This window comes from Nicotiana tabacum, chromosome 4 (assembly GCF_000715075.1).
Source record: "Nicotiana tabacum cultivar K326 chromosome 4, ASM71507v2, whole genome shotgun sequence".
Classification (NCBI taxonomy): Eukaryota; Viridiplantae; Streptophyta; class Magnoliopsida; order Solanales; family Solanaceae; genus Nicotiana; species Nicotiana tabacum.
In genome coordinates this window covers 58,238,858-58,265,583 of record NC_134083.1, presented here as the reverse complement: position 1 = coordinate 58,265,583, position 26,726 = coordinate 58,238,858, and the positions used below count along the sequence as shown (strand labels likewise).

General features: G+C 36.6%; 2 protein-coding genes across 2 annotated transcripts; both read left to right on the top strand.

The window, feature by feature from the left end:
* The first annotated feature begins 9,098 nt into the window (after positions 1 to 9,098).
* Positions 9,099 to 22,748, top strand: LOC107823031 (MAG2-interacting protein 2). The gene is made up of 12 exons (XM_016649614.2): positions 9,099 to 9,369; positions 9,459 to 9,510; positions 10,678 to 10,851; positions 11,743 to 11,944; positions 12,722 to 12,933; positions 13,062 to 14,061; positions 14,651 to 15,624; positions 16,442 to 16,524; positions 16,937 to 17,296; positions 18,235 to 19,444; positions 19,572 to 19,837; positions 19,947 to 22,748. The coding sequence occupies exons 1-12, from the start codon at positions 9,280 to 9,282 to the stop codon at positions 22,554 to 22,556; spliced, it is 7,233 nt and encodes a 2,410-aa protein (XP_016505100.2). The 5' UTR covers positions 9,099 to 9,279; the 3' UTR covers positions 22,557 to 22,748.
* A 1,509-nt stretch (positions 22,749 to 24,257) lies between these two features.
* On the top strand, positions 24,258 to 25,385 carry LOC142180206 (uncharacterized). The gene is made up of 3 exons (XM_075251153.1): positions 24,258 to 24,435; positions 24,670 to 24,829; positions 24,912 to 25,385. The coding sequence occupies exons 1-3, from the start codon at positions 24,357 to 24,359 to the stop codon at positions 25,126 to 25,128; spliced, it is 456 nt and encodes a 151-aa protein (XP_075107254.1). The 5' UTR covers positions 24,258 to 24,356; the 3' UTR covers positions 25,129 to 25,385.
* Positions 25,386 to 26,726: the final 1,341 nt, after the last annotated feature.

The window sequence follows — 26,726 nt, the reverse complement described above, 5'->3', positions numbered from 1 at the left end:
AAAGAGGAATGATTACATGTAGAGTTTCATTAGAGCCAAGAAATTTATACCTTAAGTGCGGTGGAAGTGGCTTGAGCTCAAGTTGCGGCGGCTCGATAATTGAAGGCTTAGTGGGAGGAGTGACTCTATTCTCTAAGTCAAGAGAAAGTTTCTTTGGTGCATAAGTGTAGGACCCAAGACCTTCTAATGCATTTACCGATTCCATGTCTTCACCATCAAAATTTACCAAAATAGCCGCCAATGCCTCACCCAAGAATTCTTCTTCCATCTTCACCTCGACTGCATCTTCTACCTCATCAACAATATCAATGACTGAGATACTTTCGTATGCATGTGGCAATTTCATACTCTTACTCGCTTGAAAAGTAACCTCTTCATCATTAACTCGGAACTTGATCTCATTTCGTTCTGAATCCATGAGTGCTCTTCCGGTAGCAAGGAATGGTCTCCCCAAGATGATAGGGATTTCTTTATCAACAACACAATCAAGGATAACAAAGTCGGCAGGGAGGAGGAACTTCCCCACTTTCACAAGAACATAATCAACAATTCCCACCGGTCTTTTTATTGAACGGTCGGCCATTTGCAACCTCATACTTGTAGGCCTAGGCATACCTAACCCCGCTTGCTTGTAAATAGCAAGAGGCATTAAGTTGATGCTAGCCCCATTATCACAAAGAGCTCGTGCAAAATCGCGCAACCCGATAGTGCATAGAATGGTGAAGGCTCCCGGGTCCTCCTTCTTTTGGATGGTGGTTGTTGCAATAATAGAACTAACCCGGTGAGTCACATTCACCACTTAATTCTTAGTGGTTTTCTTTTTAGTGATCAAGTCTTTCAAGTACTTAGCAAAACCCGGCATCTCTTGAAATGCTTCCACAAATGGAATGTTCACCGATAATTGCTTGAGAATGTCATAGAACTTCTCGAGTTTGCTATCATCAACCCTCCTAGCAAGTCTTTAAGGGAAAGGAGGAGGAGGCCTAAGAATTGGTGCTAGATCTTTTGGCTTTTTTACCTTTTCCTTAACCTCTTCACGGTTCACTTCTTGAATTTTCACTTCCTTTGGGAGTCTTTCAGCTTCAACAGTAATTGGCACCTCAACTTATGCCTCAACTTCTTGTTCAGGATATTTCACTTCGACCACTTGTTCATTTTCTCCTTAAAGTAGTTTCTCACTTCCATTTGTGATTGCCATACAATGAGAAGTCGGACCATTCCCACTACCTTTTGGGTTTGCTATTGTGTCACTTGGGGGCGTACCCTTCTGCTTCGGATTTTGCTCTCTTGATAGATCTCGCATTTGCATTTCTAACTTTTGAATGGATGCAGTGTGAGAACCCACAAGCTCAGTCATGTTCTTCATTGAAGTGTCAGATTTTTCTTGATTTTGCAATACTCGTTCAAGCATGTTTTCCAACTTGGACTCACTTGAAGAACTTTCCTTCCAATGCGGAGAGTTAGAATATTGCCCCTTTGGTGTAACATAGGGGTTTGAACTCCGATTTGAAAAGTTGTTGTTGTTGTTACTCCAATTACCTTGATTTGAACTACCTTGATCATTTCGCCACTGTTGATGGCCTTACCCTTGTGGGTTAGACCTCCATTGGTTTTGTTGTCCTGAACCTTGGTAGGGTTATCTTTGATAACCACCTTGAGAGTTGTTGACATAATTTGCTTTTTCGTAATCCTCATTTGACAAGGGTTGCATATCTTCCACAATATTTACCTTTTTTGTTTGTCTTTCAGTGAACATCTTCATCAACACATTGATGTTGGTTGCAAGCCCGGCAATTACTTGATCTCTTTCTTGGTTCTCCTTAATCATGTTGGTCAAGGAAGGAGTACCATCTGCAATTCCACCCGTGGTGTCTTCCGAGTGCCAAGCTTGGTTATGTTCTGCCATCTTGTCAAGGATTTGTGTGACCCTTGCAAATGTTTAATCCATAAAGGATCCATCGGCTGCATTTTTGGATATGGATTGATTCATAGGATCCAAGCCCATATAAAACTTCTCCAACAAGATGTTGTCCGGAAAACCATGATTCGGTGACCTCACTAGATATAGCTTCAATTGATCCCATGCCTCATGTAGATGCTCTCCCGGTAATTGCTTGAAGAAGAAAATTTTATCCCGGAGCTCGGACTTCTTACTTTGCACGAACCATTTTGATAGGAAAGCTCGGACAAGTTCGGGCCAAGTATGAATGGAATTAGGCGGTAGATTTTGGATCCATTGTCTTGCCTCTCTAGTTAGAGAGTACTTGAACACCCTCAACCTTAGGGCATCATCTGAAACGTGATTCTGCTTGTGCATCGCGCACATACCCAAGAAGTTTCTGAGATGTTGTGTCGGATCATCATCTGTGAAATTTCGGAAAACCCCCTCTGCCTTGAGCATTAGGATTAGACTGTGTTCCACCTTGAAGGTGGCAGCATCAACTCTTGGAGGGACAATGGCATTTGTATCCTCAATATACATATCTATATCCGCAAAAATGTTTTCTTCTTCCGGCTCGCCCATGTTTACCTAGTGACACCAAGCAAAGTAAGCAAAGTGTGACAGAATAGAAGAAGACGTAAAGTAAAGCACACACTAATTAGTAATTTCAAAACCGTATTCCCCTGCAACGACGCCAAAATTTGATACACTTAAATTACACCTAAATAAATGGTGTAAGGCAGTCGATGTCAAATATAATAACCCAACTAGGTTGGGGTCAAATCCCACAGGGAATAGGTGAGAAAAGATTACTTGAATAGTGTGAAACTTGACTTAAGTCGTAATCCTACTCCGTTAGCTTAAAAGAGAGTGTTGTAATTATGAGTTATCGAGAAAACTATTTTGTTATGAGAATGTAATTAATTTGATTAAGGAAATCTAGGTTGTGTCCCTATCAATGGAATGTAATGCTATCAGTGTTAATATGATATATTCCTAATGGAAGGTCCTTTGATATGCAAATGGTTTCTAAATGACTACCCAATATTTCCTAATAGTTAGGTATTATTTTCTCTTTATGATTTTCCCAAATATAAAAGTGTTACAATTAAGGGCAACCAATTTATGCCAAATAGAACCCACTTATTCCTAAGCGATTCTATTAAACAAGGTTTAAAGCCTTGAGTTTTTGCTATTCAATTCTACCAAACCCTAACCTACTTTTCCAAGTAAAGATAGAATGAAATGGCATTAGTCAATGTTTGCAACCACCAACATTAAATGAAGCATGAGAAATGAATAAATACCAACCAACCATTATATATATATTCAATGGTAAACACCCATTAACATTACACTCATTTAGGGACCACAACTTTAGTATTTAAAACTAGCTACTCATACTAGAATCCAAGAACAAAGCAATAAATGAAGTCATAAAGCTTACGAAGATGCAAGATTCTTTCTTCAAAAACTTTCAAAATAATGGTGTATTCAATGCTCTAAAAGTAGCCTCTTTTTCAGACAAGATGTCCCACAAAACCCCTAGTTATTCTATTTATAATGGGCTAAAAATCGGGGTCAAAATATGGCAAACATACCCCTGCAGATCACATCTGCGACCGCAGAATAGGTCACAGATCACATTCGCGGTCCGCATAAATGCAAATCCACCGCATAGTTGCACGCCCAGTTGCCCAGTTGTTCATCGCAGATCCGTTATGCGGTCCGCGTGTTGATTATGCGATCGCAGACTATGCCGCAAAAGTGCTCTCGCATAACCCTTTCTTGCACTTATGCGGCCCACACAAGCATTATGCGACCACATAATTGACCGCATACTCCTCTCTCAGGAACTGGAATAGCTGCTTCACTCTGCGGTTGGTTTGCGGCCCGCACATCACTTTTGCGGTCGCAAACCCGCTGCATTTCTACTCTTCTATGGGGTTTTGTCATCTTTTCCTTGTTCTTGGTTCTTCAAGTCTGGTATATTGCAAAACCCCAAAACTACATAAGAAATAACTAAAAATGCTTTAAAAGGCGAGCGAAAGTCTATGTAATTAGTAACAAAAGTGCCAAAATTCTACGGCACATCACGGATACAGATATTGATACTATAGCACGTAAGTTGTCCGTGCAGATTATAGCGCTTGGGCTGAAAGAGCCCTTCCGGAGTCTGTACACACCCCCAGTGAGCGCATGTACCTACTGAGTGCGAGTGTCGAGTGCCGAGCGATTAGGAAGACTGAGTGACTGGGAGGACTGAGTGACTGGGAGGACTGAGTGAAATGATACTCTGAGAGTATGCATATGATTTTATCACTGAGTTGCATCGCATTGACATGCACATTTGACATACAAGCATAGAGATGCATTTTCTTCATGCTGTACGGTAACACGTCATTCATGACTTCTCACACATATTGGCATATGGGCATAGTGATGTATTTTTCACTGGTTATCTGGAAAGAAAATAAAACATCTTATTTATTATTGAAAGGATTTTTGTGAAAATTACTGTATTCAAACTTACTCATATTTTTGGAAACTTCGGTAAAAGACTTGAGTTTTCACTGATACACTTGAGAGGCAGAACTCTTTTCAGAAATCATGATTAAGCTGAGCATTTTATCTCTGAGTTACTTCTTTTATTACTTGCTTTACGTTGTTATGGACTGTTGTTGGCTATTGGTGTTGGACCCGACCTTTGTTCCAGCTCGTCGTTACTTTCAACCTAAGGTTAGGTTTGTTACTTATTGAGTACATGGGGTCGGTTGTACACATACTACACTTTTGCACCTTGCGTGCAGATATTGGATGTTGATGTTGATGGGATCGACATGAGCTGGATTTAAAGACGTACCTGTATTCCGGCCGTTGCTGCCTCTTGTTCATGGTAGCCTTAGATTTATAAAAATCTGTTTATGTACATTTCGAATAGATGATGTATTTATTTCATACCAGCTTTGTAAATTCTAATCTTAAAAGCTCATGATTTGTACTACCAGTCCTTGGGGAATGTATAAGATTTAGATATTTTTTTACTTAATTGTCTTGTTTAATTTCATTGGAATTGGATAGTTGATAACTGGCTTACCTAGCGGGTTGGGTTAGGTGCCATCACGACTAGTTAGATTTTGGGTCGTGACAGTTGTGGTAATTGTGTAAATGTTTTCATTTACTCTGTAAATTCTATTTTATACCATTCAATTAAGGAAAATTATTATTTCAAAATATAAAAATGAGTAATTAAATTGGTAAATCACTGTTGGCTTGCCTGACGGCGGTGTTAGGCACCATCACGACCTTTAGCGAATTTTGGGTCGTGACAGTTTGAAGCTTGAACTTGTAGCTTGTAGAGAAATCTACGGTGTTTGATCCACGAGCTCTCTGCTTGCTTCTTGTTATTACTTCTGGTGTCTTCTAGCTTATGAAGATTTCTATTTATAGTTGTAGGGAGTGGTGTGGCTCTACGATTTGATTGGTCTGTTTGAACTGATCAATACCATCTAGACACTTGGCACAACTCTATTGGCTGTTGATTTGACTTGTTATGTCTCCCTTTCTTGACACATGGCATGATTTCATTGGCTTATTTATTTATCTTGGATCGTCACATCATTTGACATATGTCTTGATTTTATTGGCTCGTTCTTTTGACTTAGGTGGTTTTGACATGTGAAAAGGAGGAGCACAGATGCCCAGGTGAGGAGGTGTGAGAGGTTGACATTGGAGGGCCTATGGAGAGGTAGAGGTAGGCCGAAGAAGAAGTGGGGAGAGGTGATTAGGCAAGATATGACACAACTTCAATTAAACGAGAACATGACCCTTGATAGGAAGGTGTGGAGGTCGAGGATTAGGGTAGTAGGATAGGTGGTAGATTGTTCATACCAATAGGATTAGTACGCACTCTCGCATTCTGTTAGTAGTAGGTTTCTATGACTACCCATTATTTTCTTTCATTTTGATCATCTTATTATCGTGTTATTTCTATGCTACTTTTACATGGCTTTTTGGTGTTGTCCCTCATTGTCTATCTTTTTAATTAATGTGGTACTTATATTTTTCTGAGCCGATGGTCTATTGAAAATAACCTCTCTACCTTTACAAAGTAAGGGTAAGGTCTGCGTATACACCACCCTCCCCAAACCCCACGATGTGGGATAATACTGGGTATATTATTATTGTTGTTATTGTTGTTGTTATTCTTTTAACTTGGATTGCCACATCACTTGACATGTGACATGAGTTTGGACTTTAAAATGGGCTAATAGCCATTTGGACCTTGGGCCAATGAAGTGGGCTTATTATTTAATTCGTAGTCCAATTAAATGGATTAACCCAACACCTATATTGAATTTAAATAATTAGCTCAATTTACTAGCCACAATATTTGTTTGGACTAATGTCTTGAATTTAATATGCTCCAAAATTATTTTATGGATTTAAATCCAACAAAATTTAAATGCTTACAATAATAATAAATGATATTTTAAAAAAAGAAAATGAAAGCAAAAAATAAAAGAGAAAATAGTTATAATGTATAAGTTGTTTTAATAATTGAATTAAAAAGAAAGAAAATAAGAAAAAAGATAAAATGTATATTATACCAGTTGTATTAAAAAAAGTAAACAAATATTTACTATATCAGTTATCTTTTCTTATTGTATAAAAATATAAGAATAATAAAAAAAGCAAAAAATAAATAAATAAAATTAGATTATGAAGAGAAAAAGAAAATAAAAGAAAATATGAGTTAAATAAAATTAGAAAAGTAACAAGAAATAAAGAAAATAAATAAAAAGAAAAAAAAAAGAAAATAAAGAAGGAGTCAAAATTGAGTGTGAAATTAAATTATGGTAATAATAATAATATGATATGGGCAAAAAATATATGAACGGAAAAGGAAAAAAAAATAAGAAGAAAATGAGGGAAAAAAAAGGAGAAGAGAAAGAAAAGAGGGAAAAAGAAGAAGAAAAGAAGCAGATAAATTAAGAAATATGAGAAAAAGAGAAAATTACTCACAAAAGCTATCATGAGTAGAAAAGATAATTAGTTTGATGGGTAGAAAAGTAAATGGATAGGAAAGGGTAAATAGTTTTATTTTTGTGGGTAATTGTGTTATTCGTCCTTCTTATTTAGAAGGGAATTGTAAATAGGTTTCTTGTAAATATAGGAATTTTTCTGAACTACTAGGCCCGTAATCATTGCAAAGTTGGTTTGTCTCACTACAAATTTTATATATATATAAACTACGGGAATAATCTTTGTCGCAAAACAAAGATCAAACCCAAAGTTAGAAGACATGAAGCAACATGTTGCTCTTGTCGAAAAAATTAAAATAAAAGGTAACATGTGCTTCTCTCATCTAAACAAACAAAATATTGGAAAAGTGGACGAAAAATGGAAAGACTTTAAGCCCAATTTTCAAATGAGGCCAAAAGGGATGATTTTGATAAATAGCCACTTTTTAAGTCGGCTATTTATTTGAGTTTAGTCATATTTTGAAGTGTATTGGCAAAGTAATCACTTATTACTACGAAAAATATAAGTCTGATAAAAATATCCCTATTTAAAATACGAAGTAACTCCAGGAATGACTACTAGACTTTAATAGTTATAAGTTCAAAATTCAACAATTATTCCTCGACTTTGAATGACCTAAAGTAGTAGCTCTCAATTGTTGAAGTATAATGTGAATTCAAAACCCATAAAGCATTCCCGAATTTTCTCGAATTTTGTATTTAAAATTAAAATTAAAAATTGCTAAAGTATAATGTGAATTCATAACTATGAATTCTTCCTGAATTTTACAATAGTAAAGGTTCAAAAATTAGTAATTTTTCCTAAATTTTATATTTAAAGGTTAAAAATTGTTGAAATATAATGTGAATTCAAAAACCATGAATTATTTTTCTGATTTTTCCTGGATTTTGCACTACAAAGAATTCAAAAACCATTAATTTTTTTCTTCTGAATTTCGTATCTAAAGGTTAAAATTTGCTGAAGTATAATGTGAATCTAAAATCACGAATTTTCATTTTTTTTTTGGACTATTAAAGGTTCAAAAGCCATTAATTTTCCTAGATCTTATATTTAAAGGTTAAAATTTGCTGAAGTATAATGTAAATTCAAAAATCATGAACCGTTCCTGAATTTTTCTTGATTTTGCACTAGTTAATGTTCAAAAACCATAAATCATTTATAGAGTTTGGATTTTGTACTAATAAAGGTTCAAAATTCTTAGAATTCGAAAAGCAGAAACCGTTCCTGAATTTTGCGCTAGTAAAGGTTGAAAATTCAAGAAATATTCCTGAATTAAGCACTAGTAAAGGTTCAAAAATTATGAATAATTCCTAGGTTTGAAAATTCAGCAATTTTTTGAATTCTAACATAGTTTACTGAGGTTCCACTTGTCAAAGTTTCGAACTCCAATAACGACTACTGGAGTTATATTTCGTGTTTTAATTGGGGATAAATAAGTCAATTAATCGGATCAATGGCTACTTTACCACTACAATTTAAAATAAAGCTAAATTCTAATAGCCGTCCCGAAAGGTGACCAGCCCAACTATTTTTTTTGTCCAAAAATCTTGCCTCTTGAGCCCATATAGTAACGAGATATTGAAGAAAAATAACCCAATTTTTATGTGGCACCTAGTTTTGCGCCATCAATTGAAGGACCCAATCTTTCTTTATTCTTCTTCTTCTTTCTCCTTCCTCCTTCCTCCTCATCCCCCTCCTCCTCCTCCTCCTCCTCCTCCTCCTCCTCTTCTTCTTCTTCTTCTTCTTCTTCTTCTTCTTCTTCTTAATTTTGTTGTTGTTTTCATAATTTGACGATTGAGATTTGTTATTTATGATATCTGAAAGTTATATTTCAATTTTGAGCTCATTTAAAGTAGATTTGGGTACTAAATTATGTATTGGATTGTTGAAATTCGAAAAATAATTTTATGTTTGAGATTTGAGTCCAATTTAGCCCAAATTTTCAAATCTTGAAAATACCCAGCCCACCATTCCACATCGAGTCCACAAGTCCTGCCTCCTGGGCCATAATGTAACAAGAGATTGAAGAAAAAGGCCCAAGACCCGGATGTTGTTTCCGTACGAATCACTCATGCCATGATTATGCCTTCATTTAACCGGCCTCAACTTTGACCAAAACCCAAGAAACAACGGCTGGACCGGTTCGAATCTCATTATCGAACCGGTTTTCCTGCGAATTTTCTTACTGTAGATAGATGTTCCGTGCGTTTCTCTTGGAATTCTGAATCATAGGGTTTGGGATCTCTAAGATCACAGGCTCACAGAGGTTTATTTCTTACTTGTACATACAGATGGAGGAATCAACTAGCGAAATACTCTTTGAGACACGTCATCATGCCTCTAGGCCTTATATTTCCAATTATCCTCCACAAATTCAACAGGTTTCTACTGATTTGAATTCTATATTTTTTTGTTTAATGATCTTCCGCCTTTTTTTCTCAATTGCTTATTTGCTTGTGTTTGATTTTAGCTAAATGAAGGCGCCAAAAGCAGTTATTTTTCAAGATTGCTTTCTTCCTCAGGTACATTCACTTTTTGTTGAAATTCAGTATTTCGTGAAGTTATTATAACTAAATTGGCTAAATTATGTTTAAACTAATTTCTTTCTGCTAGTATGTAATGTAACTTCCAGTTGATAGTTGAGGACATCTTTCTTTTGTTTTCTTTTCTGGTGTGATTTAAATGTTATCTTTTCTGTATTTTATAAATGTAAGCTTATTGCCTTATTCATGATTTGTTGGATATTTCTTTGGCCGGATATATTCATATAGTGCAAAGACTTTTGAGTGTGAGTAGATTGTTTTAGTTTTGAAATAGAAATCTTAATACTGACGGATTATGAGGACGACGGGAAGTTTCAATTTTTCTTTCTTTTTGAATTGGATTACAAAAATGCAATTATATAAAGAAAATATGGGGTTATTTATCAAAAAATGAAAAGAAGATATGATGTTATTCTACAAATTTCATTATTATAAACTATTTATTGAAGTCACCCATCATCACTGATTAAAATTGACATGATAATATCATCAAGAAGCTGCATTGCACTTTTGAGAGTTTCTTATTCGATTGTAGCGGAACTTGGATGTTATTTTTCGCATATGTAGTCTTATAGTGCATATCATCTCTGAGATGCTTAAATCTTGAGCTTCTTGTCTCTTTTCCTTTTTCTTCTTTTGCATTTCTTTTGGTTTCCCTCTCGTTAGCTTTGAGGCTTTGTATAGCTGGTTCACATTATTTTGCATAAAAACAATCATTTAATATATCGGATTTTTGAATTCAAATGATCTTTAAGCAATTTCTCCTAAGTTAAATTACATGTGTTTTACTAGTTCAGAGATTCATGAGAAGAAATAATAAGATTATTTTATTGGAGTTTGATAGAGAATGGATTGAAATAATAGGTCGAAAAAAGGCAAAATAACTAGTTGACAAACATAATGTGTAAGTTACGATCTTCATCAAAAAGTATCCGAATTACAATAAGATAAGATAGTAGTAGTTTAGTTTAAAAATTCTTGAAGGATAAGAAATTTTCCTTTTAAGGAAATGGACCAAGGAAAATTAGAAAGAAAATAAAAAGTCATTAGGATATTCGACTTTGTATATAGAGAGTATTTAGTTTCATTTTGCTTGTTGTAAAGACCTTTTAGTTTATATTATCAAATTTTTTACCATGTTTGAAGGTATTGCGCAACTCAAGGAGAGATGCAGAAAGCAGGGGGATCCAACAAAAGTAAGGAGATATGCATCCTTATTTGTTTCCTCAAGGGGTGATCTTGTCGCTGTAGCATCTGGGAATCAGATAACAATCATGCAGAAGGATGATGACTACCAAAAGCCTTGTGGAATATATATCTGTAAGTTTTAGGAACCTAAAATAGAAGTGAAAAACTGTGGTGGCAGTAACCTCCTTTAGAGTATGTCCTGATAGGGCCATCATTTTAGCATGTTAAAAGGCTTCTTTGTCTTAAGGTATCAGTGCTGCCTTCCTGCCTGCAGCTTTTCAGTGTTTTTAATTTTTCCTACTCTTCTGACCCTATTTAATCACTGAACCAACACATTGTGCCCTTTGATATGTATTACTCCCTCCGTTCCAATTTATGTGAACCTGTTTGACTGGAAACGGAGTTTAAGAAAAAATGAGGACTTTTGAAATTTGTGGTCCTAAGCAAGTCAAAAAGGGGCCCAGAGTATTTGTGTGGTTATAAAAGCTTCTCATTAAGGGTAGAATTGTAAGTTTAAGCTAAATTGTTTCCAAATTTAGAAAGGGGTCATTCTTTTTGGAACGGACCAAAAAGAAAATAGGTTCACATAAACTGGAACAAAGGGAGTAATACCTAACTGGTTCTGGTTTTTTCCTCTGAAAATTCAATTGAATTATGTGGACATAGACAGAACAGTGTCACCGATGTGTTAACTCTTCTGACCCTATTTAATCACTGAACCAACACATTGTGCCCTTGATATGTATTAATACCTAACTTGCGCTGGTTTTTTCCTCTGAAAATTCAATTGAATTATGTGGACATAGACAGAACAGTGTCACCGATGTGTTAACTTTCCTCTCTTTTCCGGTTGAGAATTCAATAAACCCAGCCCAGAAATAGCTCAAGAGGGTGACGAGGAAGATTAGAATGACTGTCAAGTTACCTACTTTTATATATACAGTTGGTTTCCGGTGCCATTCTTTATGATTATGCAAAAGTATTGCTACATTTATCTATTACTTATTGCTTTTGTATTTCTAGGCAAAAGCATTACTTCATTCTGTTGTGGGGCTTGGTCTGAAACTCATGATGTTCTTGGTGTTGCGGACGATAGTGACACAGTCTATCTCATTAGAGCTAATGGTGATGAAATTACCAGAATTTCAAAGAGTCATATAAAAAGTTCTTCATCAATAGTTGGCCTGACGGTGCAGGGTGATGCTGATTTGAAGAAATCCTGCTTGTAAGCTCAATTAAGAGCCCGTTTGGACATAAGAATTTTTTTCCCTTTTTCCAAAAAAATTTCACTTTTGTTCATAAAATTTTCAATTTTCACTTTGAAGATGCATTTTGGAAATTTTCGAAAATTTGAAAAACTCCAAAAAGGTGTTTTTCAAAATTTTCATTCAAATCACTCACAAAACTTCAAAAACAACCCAAAATTATATTCATCTCCAACAGTGTTATCAAAGGCGAAAAGCGCAAAAAAGCTCTAAGGTCCATTGGGGCTTTAAGCGCAAAGCGCAAAGCGCAAATAAAGCGTGTGCTTTAATGAAAAAGGCGCAACGGAAGAAAAAGTAAAAAATATGCATGTAGTCCAAGACTAATCATTATAAGCATGAATAACAAATATATGGACAAAGAAATTGAAAAACAATTCACGATAAAGTGAAATATCAATTGTTTAAGGTCGCCTTTTCAGTATTACACTCATTGGCAAGGAAAAGTATGACTTAGAGCTTAGATGCGATACTAAAGCGCCCACAAAGCGGGGTGAAGCGCTCAACGTGTTTTGAGCCTCGCTTCAGGGCTTAAGCGCGCTTTAAGCGCGCCTTTGACAACACTGATACACAACTCTAAATTTCAAATACCATTTTCACTTGAAATTTTTTTTCCCCGTATTTTGGAATTTTACAATTCTTATGTCCAAACGCCCACTAATTGTACAGGTTTCTTCTATCGGATTTTTCATCTTATTTACTTAGCTTATGTCTATTTTGGTTGGATAACTCTTTTTCAGGTGTACCTTCACTATAGTTACGGCAGATGGCTTGATTCATGACGTTGAGATCAGTCAAGATCCAAGTGCCTCTGTTTTCTCACCCCTTGCCTCGACAAGTGGGAGAATGCTGAAGCAGTTCCCACAGAACATGTTCTGCCTGGATTACCATCCAGAACTGAGCTTATTTTCCATAGTTAGCAGTGCTGGCAGCTTGCAGCTGACTAGTAATGGTAGCTCAAACTCTCTAACTATATCTGGACATATTTATGATTTTCTTTATTTTGTTTTACCAGACATTTCGAATTGGTACAAGCTACTTATTACTTTTCTTTATTACTGACAGTACTTCTTTTTCTAGGATTGTACAGTCTTTCCCTTTGCCGAAGAAGTGGAAACTTAGCCCTAGAAGTTCTCGTTTCTACTCAGTTTGAGGGTTTCTTTTCTATGCCTAAAGGTTATGTAGGTCATATAACTTCTCCTAAGGTGTCAATATCACCACAGGGAAAATTTGTTGCTACTCTTGATATGGGAGGATCTTTGAGTACCTTTAAATTTGATAAGGAACAGTGTTCTCTCTCAAAATTTGCTTATCGAGAGGAATTACATCATGGAAATAAGGAGTCAGATAAGGGGAACAATCTTGCGAATGAAGTCGTGGATTTTGCCTGGTGGTCTGATGATATACTTGCTGTTGCAGAATGGAATGGTAACATCACTATGATTAACATATCTACCGGTGCTATGCTATTTAAGAAGGATGAGACTATGTATTCATTGCCCCTTTTAGAGAGAGTACCACAGTTGTCGGGAAAACTTTTTCTACTAGAGACAAAACCATCCATTCAGAACAATGAATCAACTGAAGGAATTAGAGCAAGCAGCTTTCGTCTTTTTGAATGCAATCGTGGTGATATGAATAACAAGTTTGACTGGGCCAGTATCCGGTGGAGCTTAGTTTCATTTTCTGAGCGATCCATTCCTGAAATGTATGATATATTAATCTCCAGACAAGAGTATCGGGCTGCTCTCACATTTGCGGATCACCATGGGCTAGATAAAGACGAAGCTCTAAAGTCACAGTGGTTGCACTCCTCCCAGGGTGTAAATGAGATAAAGACACTACTTTCGAATGTCAAGGACCAAGTTTTCGTACTTTCTGAATGTGTAGGTCGATTTGGACCAACTGAAGACGCAGTTAGGGCTTTGCTCGATCTTGGACTTGGCATAACTGACCGTTACAGATTTTCTGAGTCTGACGTTGATGAGCATAGTAAGGTTTGGGATTTTCTTGTGGCAAGACTTAAATTGTTGCAATACAGAGACCGGCTAGAGACATTTCTTGGGATAAACATGGGCAGGTGATGATATTATTGCTCCCTATTTTTTTAAATGGTGAATGTTTCTATTTTTAGTTCTGGATTCATAAGGTTTGCATCAAACATTGAATTGGGATGTTGTGATGCTCACAAGCGGTCTTATTGTTATTACAAAGCAAAGAGCAATATCCTATTCTTTAATATTGGCTTTGAAGTTTCTACGTACCTAATTAGATTTTCTGGAAATGTCGAACAGAAGCTGAAAACTTCAAAATTGAGATGAGGTTCCAAAACTTACCACATTACCTTTGACTTCCAAATTTGACTGGACTTACTAGTTGAGATGGAAATCGTTCATTTTCAAACTGTTCATAAACTTTTTCTAGGGGGATAAAGTGGCTTGTTGCTCAATGACCCAAGCAGTGAAATTGATAAGGGATTTTCCTTATATCTAATTTTGTTTCTTTCCCTATATTGCATTAGGATTGCTTCTTATTTGGTCGTGTTTTATAATGGCCCTAGTGATCTTTTTCTCCTCCACTTTTTACATGACAAATTTTCATGCTTTTAATAGCAGTAGTACTCAAATGGTTTCTACTGACTTGATACTTAATGACTTAGCCTTTTGCAGGTTTTCTTTACTGGAGTATAAGAAATTTTGTAATTTGCCCATTAAAGATGCTGCAGTTGCACTTGCAGAAAGTGGCAAGATTGGGGCATTAAACCTTCTCTTTAAGCGTCATCCTTACTCCTTAACTTCCTCATTGTTGGATGTCTTAGCTGCTATTCCTGAGACTCTTCCGGTGCAGACTTATGGACAGCTCCTTCCTGGGGGTTCCCCTCCTCCAAGTATTTCTTTGAGGGAAGAAGATTGGGTTGAGTGTGATGAGATGGTAACTTTTATTATCAGCAGAGTCCCTGAGAGTCATGAGAGCTATACTCAGATCAGGACTGAACCAATTGTCAAACAATTTATGGGGTCTCAATGGCCATCGGTAAGTGAACTCTCTTCTTGGTATAAAAAGAGAGCTAGAGATATTGATACCTTAAGTGGGCAGCTCGACAACTCCATGTGCTTAATCGACTTTGCTTGCCGCAAAGGCATTCATCAATTGCAGCCGTTCCTAGAGGAGATGTCTTACTTACACCAGCTTATCTATTCTGAGGAGAATGACGAAATGAATTTCTCCATGAGTCTTACTATATGGGAAAGCTTACCTGATTATGAAAGATTTAAATTAATGTTGATTAGGGTCAAAGAAGATACTGTTATTCAAAGATTACATAGTAAAGCAATTCCATTCATGAAAAAGAGGTTTCACTCTTTGACCGTGCCTTCCAGAGATGAGAAAACAGACTGCTCATCTTTAGCCAATTCAGCTGAGTCATTTCTGGTCAGATGGCTGAAGGAGATCGCCTCTGAAAATAAATTGGAGATGTGCTCAGCTGTAATTGAAGAGGGTAGCAGAGAGTTTCAGAATAATAGCTTTTTCCAGAATGAGGCTGAGGTTGTAGATTGTGCTCTGCAGTGCATATACTCTTGCTCTGTTACAGATAGGTGGAGTATGATGGCTTCCATTCTGTCTAAACTTCAGTTTTCCCGTGGTAAGTCCTTGACAAAATGCTATAATCCTGTTATCACCACAGTCCATATATTGGCTATGGGGTCAATCAATCTAAACATTGATAACTTATCCCCAACCTTGCGAACGAAGAAAGTTCTGCTTCATCATGCTTTTGTTTACTAACTTATCAATCTGTGGCAGTTTTGCTAATCTTCCACCTTCTCTTCTTGGCTCCCTCTTCTCCCCCCTGCTGGCATCGAGCTAAAAATTGAGTAAACTTTGGTCTAAGTTTTCTTTGAGACCAGTTCTTGATTCATAAATAATAGTATAAGTTTTGGTTAATAGGTAATGATGGATATTCAATGTTTTCTCATCTGTGCTTTTCTGATTATCAAACTTTTAGGGCATATAAATAAAAATATGTCACAGGCTCGCATGAAATGAATGGAATGCGAAAAACTAGTTGAATTCTTACATGTAGTTGATACAGCACTTATAGAAGTTTTGAAGTTTATTATTTTTTTCCTTTCTCTCTTTTCCTTTTTCTCCCTCTCTTTTTAGGGAGAGGGCTGGAAGTTGTCATTTGCCCATCTATAGTTTCAGACTCAGATGAAAGCTCTTATTAAATCCATGGCATAGCTGATAATTTGGATTGTCATAGTCATATTACTCCCTTACTAGTTTGTCTCATTTCATGTGTCTGTTTCTTTGTATTTTCAGTGTCGAACTGCTTGTGACTGACATTGATTGGGTTGCTGTGCAATTAAATATTATTATTTAACTTTACTGAAGTCACTACTGTTTTTCCCTATTACGGATAAAGAAAAGAAATAATTAGCCAAATTGTGGTTTAACAGATTCTGAAGATGCAAGCCTCAAGGAACGGGTGAGACTTGCAGAAGGTCATATTGAAGCAGGAAGAATTTTGGCGCTTTACCAGGTTAGGTTTTTCCTTTGTATGAGTAATCATGTATACCAAGATTTTTTTCTCCTTACTCCCATTGGATAGTATTGCTTTCATCCATAAGTTCAGCAATCTGGTGGCTTCGTGTCAAATTATCATCAGGCCTGGATGCGCCTTAAAATTGTTTAAAGCATGCCAAATTGGTTTTACCTTCCACTATTGTTGTCAAACATTGACTCACAATGATTAATGACGATTCCACTGGGTTTTTTCCCCAACAAGTGTGGTGCCATAAATTAGCCGACTTGTGGCTACTTACTTCTTTATCTTTTTATACGAAAGGATGATATTGTAGCTTGTGGTATTGATAGGGTAGTGAATCCTTCATTGCTGTTTGTCACATAACCTAGCTAATAATATTTTCCAATTATTCTTCCGTAATGCTCAGGTCCCAAAGCCTATCAGCTTTTTCCAGGAGGCATATTCTGATGAAAAGGGTGTAAAGCAGATAATTCGTCTCATCTTATCCAAATTTGTTCGGCGACAGCCTGGTCGATCAGATAATGACTGGACAAACATGTGGCTTGACTTGCAGTCTTTGCAAGAGAAAGCATTTCGCTTCATTGATCTTGAATACATGTTAATGGAGTTCTGCAGGGGATTGCTTAAAGCAGGGAAGTTTGCACTTGCGAGGAATTATTTGAAAGGTGTGGGCTCAGTGTCTTTGGCAAATGATAAAGCAGAAAACCTTGTTATTCAAGCTGCCAGAGAATATTTCTTCTCAGCGTCAAGTCTTTCTTGTTCCGAAGTAAGTCCATTTTATTTTTATTACTAGCATAGAAATGATTACGTAATTCCTAAGTTAAAGTTGGGAAGACCGGTAGAATCTGTAAGACCTGATTGTTATATCACGTTCTAGAGAAGTAGTTTAACAAATAAATCTCTTCTAACATTGTTCATTTTGCTAAAAAATGTGGCAGTAGCTTTTGGTGTATTTGGGGAGCATTTTGTTTTTCTGGCCAATGTCAAGGAATTATTTAGAATCAATTTCTAGGGAGGCTAGAATGAGAAAATGTTGTGCAGGTGCACTATGTTCTAAGAAGTTCTGTTTGGATTGAGTGAAATTGAGGGCATGTTTGATGAATACCTTTGCCTCTTTGTCTTAATGAAACCTGCTTTTCTTCAATCATGAATACGGACATGCTCGCTTGGTATTGTCATGCTACATGAAAGAAGGGATGCTTTATTTGGTCTGCTAGACCTCAAGTCTCCCCCTCCCCCGCAAAGCACTCAAAAGGTTCCTCCACAGTGTGTGTTGACTTCAATAATCAATTATCATTCAGACTAGACCTTCAACTATTCAATAGACATGTAAGGATGTGACCTAGTGGTTAATGAAGTGGGTGCAAACCTGGTGACCAGGGTTAAATCCCAGTAGACTAGCAGAGACAAAAACCACTGTGTGATTTCTTACCATCTGTGTATGCCTGGTGGCGGAGTTACTTGGTCTGTGCTGATTGAGGTAGCAAGTACCCGGTGGAGTAGTCAGGTGCGGGCAAGTTGGCCTGGAAACTACCATTATTAAAAACAATAAAAATAAAGATGCATTCTGCTTTTGGCTAAAGTGTGTCCAGATTATGTTCTAAAAACTAATTTTTTACATTGGTTGCACATGCTCTTGGAAAGTAGTCCAATTCAAATTGAGATGTATGACAATTTACTAATTAAGCTGCTAAATTCTGCCAGATTTGGAAGGCTAAAGAATGCTTGAATATCTTTCCAACGAGCAGAAATGTGAGGGTGGAGGCTGATGTTATTGACGCTGTAACTGTTAAACTTCCCAACCTTGGTGTCACCTTGTTGCCAATGCAATTCAGGCAAATTAAAGATCCAATGGAAATAGTTAAGTTGGTTGTTACAAGTCAAGGTGGAGCATATCTGAATGTTGATGAGATCATTGAACTAGCCAAACTTCTTGGGTTGAGCTCGCACGATGACATATCAGCTGTTCAAGAAGCTATTGCAAGAGAAGCTGCAGTGGTTGGAGATCTCCAACTGGCTTTTGATCTATGTCTTGTTTTGGCCAAAAAGGGACATGGTTCAGTGTGGGACTTATGTGCAGCACTGGCAAGAGGTCCTGCCCTTGAGAACATGGATATTGCTTCCAGAAAACAGCTGTTAGGTTTTGGTTTGAGTCACTGTGATGGGGAATCAATTGCGGAGTTACTACATGCATGGAAAGATCTGGATATGCAAGATCAATGTGAATCTTTAATGGTGTTGAGTGGGAAAGAGCCTGGAAATGCCTTAGTTCAGGACTCAACTATCCCATATCAACTTCCTTGTAATCAAGATAAAGCAGACTTAGAGGAATGTTCTGACCAGGAAACACAGCTCAAGCAGATAGAAAATTTACTCTTTCAGGTAGCCAAAGATGTTCAGATGGATGGTGATTGGAGCATCCCGTCCATCTTGAGAGAAAATGGAAAACTTTTATCATTTGCTGCTGTATATCTTCCATGGTTACTTGAACTGAGTCGAGAAGCAGAAAGCAATAAGAAATTTACATCCAGCTCATTTTCAGGGATTCAATATGTCAGTCTAAGAACACAGGCACTGATGGCTATCTTGTCCTGGTTGGCAAGGAATGGTTTTGTCCCTAAGGATAGTTTGATTGCTTCTGTTGCTAAGTCCATTATGGAGCCACCTGTCTCTGAGGAGGAAGACATCATAGGATGCTCCTTTTTATTAAATCTTGTTGATGCATTTTCAGGGGTGGAGATAATTGAAAGAAACTTGAGAACAAGAGAGAAATACAATGAAATAACCAGCATAATGAATGTTGGGATGATTTATGGTTTGCTACACAATTGTGAAATCAAGTGCAAGGACTCTGCACAAAGGAGGGACCTGCTTCTATCGAAGCTCCAACAGAAACATAAACTGATCTGCTCAGGTGATTTTGTTAATTTAGACCTATATGATCTACCTTATTATTTTTTACCCTAGGTGGAGAACTGTTTGTATTTTGCTTTGCATGTTCATTTTTCTTATTGCTACTCTAACCTCATATTTTAATTCAGACGAAAAAGAACAAATAGACCAAGCACAATCCACATTTTGGAGGGAATGGAAACTGAAGCTAGAAGAGCAAAAGCGCATTGCAGAGCGTTCAAGGAGCTTAGAACAAATAATCCCTGGTGTTGAAACTACTCGCTTCTTATCTGGGGACATGGACTACAGAGAGAGTGTTGTTTTTTCATTTGTCCAGTCCATTACCCCAGAGAAGAAACACATTGTGAAGGATGTATTGAAGTTGGTCAATACTTATAGCCTAGATTGCAGCAAGGTATGCAAGTTTGTTAAACCAGAAGAGTAACTGAGTAATGAAATTACAATTACAGATTCTAAGATGCTAGAAAACTAACTCTTTCTCCTACTGCTCCCCTTCTATTCAGGTGTTGCTGCATTACCTGAGGTCCATCTTTGTTTCTGAGGCTTGGAGCACCGATGATGTTAAAACTGAAGTGTCAAATCACAGAGAAGATATACTTGCTTGTGCTGCAGAAACAATAAAAGTTATTTCCTCATCGATCTACCCTGCAGTTGATGGACATGATAAGAAGAGGCTTTCTCTAGTATATGGCCTACTCTCTGACTGCTACTTGCAGCTATATGAACAAAAGGATCCAGTGCATTCTGATTCTATTCATATTGCTCGTTTTTCCAAGACTGTTGAAGAAGAATGTTGCAAGGTGTCCTTTATCGGGCATCTAAACTTCAAAAATATTGCTGGAATTAAAGATTTGAACTTGGATTGCTTCAACAGTGAAGTTTCTGCTCACATCAATGAAAACAACGTTGAGGCATTGGCAAAGATGGTCAACAACCTTGTTTCTGCTCATGACGGTCCTGTGCCTGATGGTCTCTTGTGTTGGCAGTATGTATATAAACATCATGCTTTAAGTTTGTTGACAAACTTGGAAGCTAGAGCTAAATCTGGGGTCAGTATCCAAAGCTCTGAAAGTCTTCATTGCTTAATCGATGATATCGAGCAGACTTATAATGCCTGCTGCAAATACTTAAAATTTATTCCAAATCCTGCTCGTCTGGACATTCTAAAACAACTCTTGGCCGTCATACTACCTGCTGAAATATCTTTCAAGAGGCCTTTTGGCTCAGGTTGGCAGGTGTGCCTTGGCATGCTTGTGGATACTTGGCTCAGAATGATGAATGACATGCATGAAGTTGCACTACTTGAGAATTCGGAAGAAAGATTCTGCTTAGAATGTCTAATGACATGTCTTAAAGTTTTTGCACGTCTAGTTGCTGGAGAAAAAGTTTCATCTAGTCAGGGGTGGGCTACAATTATTGCCTATGTAGGCTATGTTCTTGTTGATGATGCTGCCGTTGAAATCTTTAATTTCTGCAAAGCAATGGTTTGCTCTGGTTGTGGTTTTGGGGCCGTTGCAGATGTATATGATGAAGTCATGGCTCACTTCGTGTGTGAAGCTGGATCAGTGACAGAGTTTTCAAAAGAAGCTGTCAGCATCCAGAATCTTCAAGATCTCTATGTTAGTATCTTGGAGACCATCTTGCAGGAATTGACCGACCATTCCCGTGAGCACCTATGTCTACACCATTACTTATCTTCTTTGAGTAAATTAGATGGTCACTTGGGAAATTTGCAGAGTGTCAGGCAGGCCGTTTGGGAGAGATTGGAAGAGTTTTCTGAGAACTTTCATCTCTCCAATCATGTTCGAGTTTACATGCTGGAGCTTATGCAACTTATTGCAGCTACTGATAAAAACAGCAAGGGATTTTCTTCTGACCAAGAGGTGGAAGTTCATTCTTGGGAAGGTTGGGAGAATTTGCATAGTGCAACTGCAAACTGCGAGAACACTGCTGCTGATGGGATTTCAAAGAAACTAGATGCGTCTAATAAGTTTACAAATACTTTGATTGCTCTAAAATCTACACAGCTGGTCTCCACTATCTCGCCCAGCATAGAGATTACACCTGAAGATCTTTCGACTTTGGAATCCACTGTCTCTTGCTTCCTTGGAGTATCTAAATTTGCTGAATCTGAATCCCATGTAGAAACATTATTGGCTATGTTAAGAGAATGGGAGGAGCAATTTACTCGGGGAGAAACTGAAAAGGATTCTGGTGAGATATCTGATGGTGGAAACAGTTGGAGTAATGATGATTGGGATGAAGGATGGGAAAGCTTCCAAGAACCTATTGAAAGAGAACCAAAGAAGGATGCTGAACTTTCAGTTCATCCTCTTCAAGTCTGTTGGATGGAGATCTTCAGAAAGCTGCTAACAATATCCCAATACAACAAAATGTTGAAATTGTTGGACAAATCATTGGCAAAGCCAGGCGAAGTATTACTAGATGAAGAGAATGCTCAAGGTTTGAGCCAGATTGCACTTGGAGTGGATTGCTTTCTAGCCCTTAAGTTGATGCTCTTGTTGCCATATGAAGTAGTCCAGTTGCAGTGCTTGGATACTGTCGAGCAGAAGCTGAAACGAGAAGGCATATCTGATAAAATCAGCATGGATCTTGAGTTTTTAGTACTTGTTTTATCTTCTGGAGTTATATCAACTATCATCACCAAACCTTCATATGGTACAGTATTCTCCTATCTTTGCTATATGGTTGGGAACTTTTCCCGACAGTGCCAAGATTCCCAGTCGTCAGATGTTGGATGTGGTGGATCTGTAGAAAGTGAGAATATTCCAAAAGATCATATTGATCTTTTCACAAGACTGGTATTTCCCTGTTTTGTCTCGGAGCTTGTGAGATCAGGGCAGCAGATTTTAGCAGGATTTCTTGTTGCCAAGTTCATGCACACAAATCCTTCTCTTAGCTTAATTAACATAGCAGGTGCTTGTCTCAACAAGTATTTGGAGAGGCAAATCCAAATACTACAGGAGAGCAACCCCTCTAGGGATAGCGTGAAATTCTCTAATCCATTGTTAAATACAGTATCCAGTTTGAGGGACAGGATGGAAAACCTGATCCAATCCTCACTGTCCTTGCTTTCACTTGATGGTAGATGAACATTTTTTTGTTCACAGTCCAGTCCTTGGTTTTCCTTTTTCCTTTCTAAATCATTATCCAAACTTTTGTGGATAGAACATTTAGAAATTTTGCTGGAGAGTGAATGGTATTATATATTTGAAGGGAGATGATATTTGTATACCTGGACTCAAGCAACTTAAACAATTGTACTTGCATATTTTGTACAAAAATCTTTGGACCATGAATGTACTTGCGAAATAGAGGTTGTCTGCTGCGGCTTTTAGTTTGCCGTTTCTTCTGCTCAGTTTTGGCCCTGGTGGCAAGTTGACTGGAATGTGATCATAAAAGATGAAATATAAACACAGAGTGCGGGTAAGTATTTTTCGGATATTCGCCTCACAAATAAAATAGGTCCCCTTTATGATTTTGATTTGTCAGATAAGTGAAGCTATGAGCTAAAGCTGAAAGTTGAATTGCGAATGATCGCCAGAGTAACGATATCAATGACTAAAGCCTGCCGTGTTTTTGACTTGTTCTCTATACTAATTTCTGGTATCTTTTCAAATGTAACGAGACGTAAAAACTTTGCTCTTTGAAGATGCTTTCTGGTCTCGTTATTCTTCAAAAGATAATTAAAGTTTTTGGAAAATAACTCTTATAGACTGCATTTCTCTCCACCCCTCTCAGGCTCACCTCATCCGTTTGTTTAAGAGTTTAAGTTCTGTATAATGGTCGTAAACATTTTGCACTATCTGATTAAATTGATACTTGCAACAGGTAATTTTATCTGATACAAAAGTTTACGTTGCCAATATATATATAACTTAATTTTTTTTTTTTAATTGTTAATGTCAGTACACCTTATATTTTGTTTTAGGAAGTTAATGTTTTGCGAACTGGTCGATAAAAAGAACATTAGACCACCTTATAGTGAAAAGATTTAAACCAGCTAAATTAGTTTAGAGACAGATTCATATAAATTAGTCTTTAGTAAGATTATATGCAGTACAGGAACATAACTGGACCTGAAAAGAATATTTCAACACTTGTTATCCTGTAAAGTTTATTTTATTCATAAAGAACTACTGTATTAGATAAACGTCTCGTAGTAAAACCATATTTGAAAAACTTAACAAATACACTCTCTTTGCACCAATTTATGTATCGATGCAGAATTGAAGAAAAAAGAATTTTGAAACTTTATAATTCTAGATATGACATAACATTTGTGTGGCTATAAGATTTTTGAAACTTGACATGATATTTGTGTGGCTAAAAAACTTCTTATTAAGAGGAAAATAAAAAGTTTAAAGTTAAATATATTCAAATATAAACTATATTATTTCTTAAACAAATTAATAAGGAAATAATATCACATCAAATAAACTAAAGGGGTAGAACTCTTTGAAAAGTTTTACAAATTCTTTTAAAAAAAATTCTATAGTTATTATCCTTTAAAGTTTATTTTATTCAAAAACCATTTTCCAGAAAACTTAATCATATTCATTTAAAACTCTTTCATCCTTGTCAGTTGTCTCTACACTACAAAGTTTAAAGAGGATCACTGTTCCTGTTTGTTTATTTAAAACTAGAGGACAGCATGGCGAGTAGAAGTCATATATATGTATACTCGATAAGGTAATGAAAATAATAATAATTTGGACGTAACCAAAAATCCAGCACACAGTAACGTCCAAAAAAGAAGGCAAAGGTGAAGAGTAAAGTGCACTTGCAAACAGAGCCAAGTTAACGGTTCATCCATTCTCTCAACTCTCTCCTGTAACAACCCCCCCCCCCCACCCACCCCACCACACCCCACCCCCACCCCTCAAACTCTGATGGAGAGGTTGCCACCTGAACTTAGTCTCAGAATTTTGTGCCTCTTGGATCACCGTAACCTTGCAACTGCTCAATTGGGTTAGTCTTAATTCTACTGATTCATTTGGCAACTTATAGTATTATATAACGGATTTGCAGTTAATATGGAGTTCTTCTGACAATTGGGTATCTTTCTAATTATGCATTTATTGACGAAATGATCTGAATTTCTCATGAAGCTGTATTTGGCATTAAAATTGGATCTCTGTTTTGACCCCAAAAAAAGTCAAAGTTCCATGCTTTGAAAAGAGATGTTTTTGTTTTTTTTGAAAGTTTGCAGAAGGTGGAAAATTTTGGGTTCAGATAATAGCTTGTGGTGTGATTTGTTCATTGAAAGATGGGGATTAGATCAAGCCACTTTTTATGCCCCTTCAGATTCTAAGTCATGGAAACATGTGTATATGGTTCAAGATCGTTGTGATCGGAATGGATTGTAAGCTCAATTGCCAAATTCTATATATTGTAGTACATGTTTTAGTTTTGCATTCATAATTTTTTTTTACATGATTTTTCAGGGGATTGAAGATTATAAGGGAAGGAGATGACTACTACCTAATACACCAAGGTGAAATTCAAAGACATTTAGGTTCAAGAATATCTAAAATGGAAGGCATCTCTGATTCACCAGAACATAAGGAGGAACCCAATTTAGGCATATTGGACAAGATCCTTTTCTTCATTGGTGATTTTGAAGCTGCTTCAGCCCAGGCTAAACGAAGCCGGCTGGTGTAACTGGATCAGCTTATGTGCATCTCGTCTGTTTCATTGGTTACTTGTCACGTATGTCTGTCGGGTGATTCTAGGCAAATATGTAAAAAACACCTAAACTTTTTTTTGTATCTTTAAAAACAAAATTCCTTGTAATGGTAATATTTCAATGTTTTTGTATGTAATATGATGTATTCATTAATCTTTGAAAGTAAATTTAAGCCCCAACTTCGTCTGTATCCAAGTGTACTTTATAATTATTGAAGAAAAATTTCTTTTTAGATCGGTTTGTCCTGCTCATTTCATCTTCTACTCCAAATCTTGCTAAACTCTGATTTACTCCAATTTAACCAAAAACAGTAACTTAAGTGGTCAAGAAATCAACCAGTATAACTCAGCTTTCTTGGGATTGTTTGATATAATAAATGGGCCAGTCCATGAGCTCCGCAAGAATTCTAATTCAAAAGTTCATAAGATTGGAACTTGAAAGTATTATTTACCTTGTAAAATATAATATGAACTTCAACCTTGATTTAGTTATTCAATAGTTTGAGGTTCACTTGATTTAATCAATTTAGTTTTTACCAACATACATATTAGGGCAAAAGGATTATAACCAAGTAAAATTAAGACTAAAGTAATAAATTAGTTGGATAACTAGTTAGATTGAACTTGCAAGGATTTATAGTCAACCAATTTAAATGCTGCAGTAGTGAGTCTAGCAAACCTAGGATTTCCAATATTGTATCAATTTCTTACAGAACACCTTTCTACCACCTATCATAATGTTCATCATCAGCAAGTTAATGTGTAAAAAAAAAAATAAAAAAAAAAAAAAAAAATTAGCTATACCTAATGTTTACACGAAATCAACGGCTATATGACACTTGCCTCTTACAGACTTTAATCATATTACCGTGATTAAATATATTTCTCACATTAAGTTATCACTTAACCAGGATAAATTAATATAATTTGCACGGTATAAACACACTCCGTGAGTAAGTTTTTGAGTTGAAGCCTCTAATTCTTCTATCTCTGAAAAATGACTTGCCTAGAGTATTCCAAGTTCTCATAGTTTCAAGTGGAATCAACGCTCTAAGCAGGCTCTCTTCCAACCTTGAATTCAGACTAAAATTGCACAAAAAAAGAACTGCTATCGCCAAACAGGGAAATGTGGTCATTCATTTTCACCAAACAGGGAAAATGTTGTTTGGTTAACCGTCTGCGTATAGGAAGATTATAGTGCAGAGATTGTTTATGCAATGAATTGTTATGTCTTTAAATACTCTTATTTACATTTTGGTAATACAAGAATTTTAATCCCACAATCGACAAATTTCGGTGAAACTATCTGTATAAGGTATTAGTTATAGGGAGATTATATCAGTTATCCAAAATTTTATTCTGGAAAAGAAAAGAATTTATACAAAGATTAAAACTTTTATGGTTCAAGAGAGTAGCGGCTCTGCACCCGAGTCCCCTGTTATGCTACCCATTACAGCACTCTTTCTTGGTCGAGAAAGGCTAAAGCGAATAGAATATAAATAAAAAATATTTAAATGAAAATAAACCCGCAAACCAACCCAGTTTTAGACATTTGCCTGACATCTCAATCACCA

What these genes read in the sequence shown, in the direction of transcription:
- LOC107823031 (XM_016649614.2), top strand. Translation starts at nt 9,280, where the DNA reads ATGGAGGAATCAACTAGCGAAATACTCTTTGAGACACGTCATCATGCC. An exon ending in GATTTGAAGAAATCCTGCTT is followed by an intron (nt 11,945 to 12,721) that starts GTAAGCTCAATT and finishes ACTCTTTTTCAG; the next exon opens with GTGTACCTTCACTATAGTTA. An exon ending in GAATTTTGGCGCTTTACCAG is followed by an intron (nt 16,525 to 16,936) that starts GTTAGGTTTTTC and finishes CGTAATGCTCAG; the next exon opens with GTCCCAAAGCCTATCAGCTT.
- LOC142180206 (XM_075251153.1), top strand. Translation starts at nt 24,357, where the DNA reads ATGGAGAGGTTGCCACCTGAACTTAGTCTCAGAATTTTGTGCCTCTTG. An exon ending in CCTTGCAACTGCTCAATTGG is followed by an intron (nt 24,436 to 24,669) that starts GTTAGTCTTAAT and finishes TTTTTTTGAAAG; the next exon opens with TTTGCAGAAGGTGGAAAATT. An exon ending in CGTTGTGATCGGAATGGATT is followed by an intron (nt 24,830 to 24,911) that starts GTAAGCTCAATT and finishes ATGATTTTTCAG; the next exon opens with GGGATTGAAGATTATAAGGG.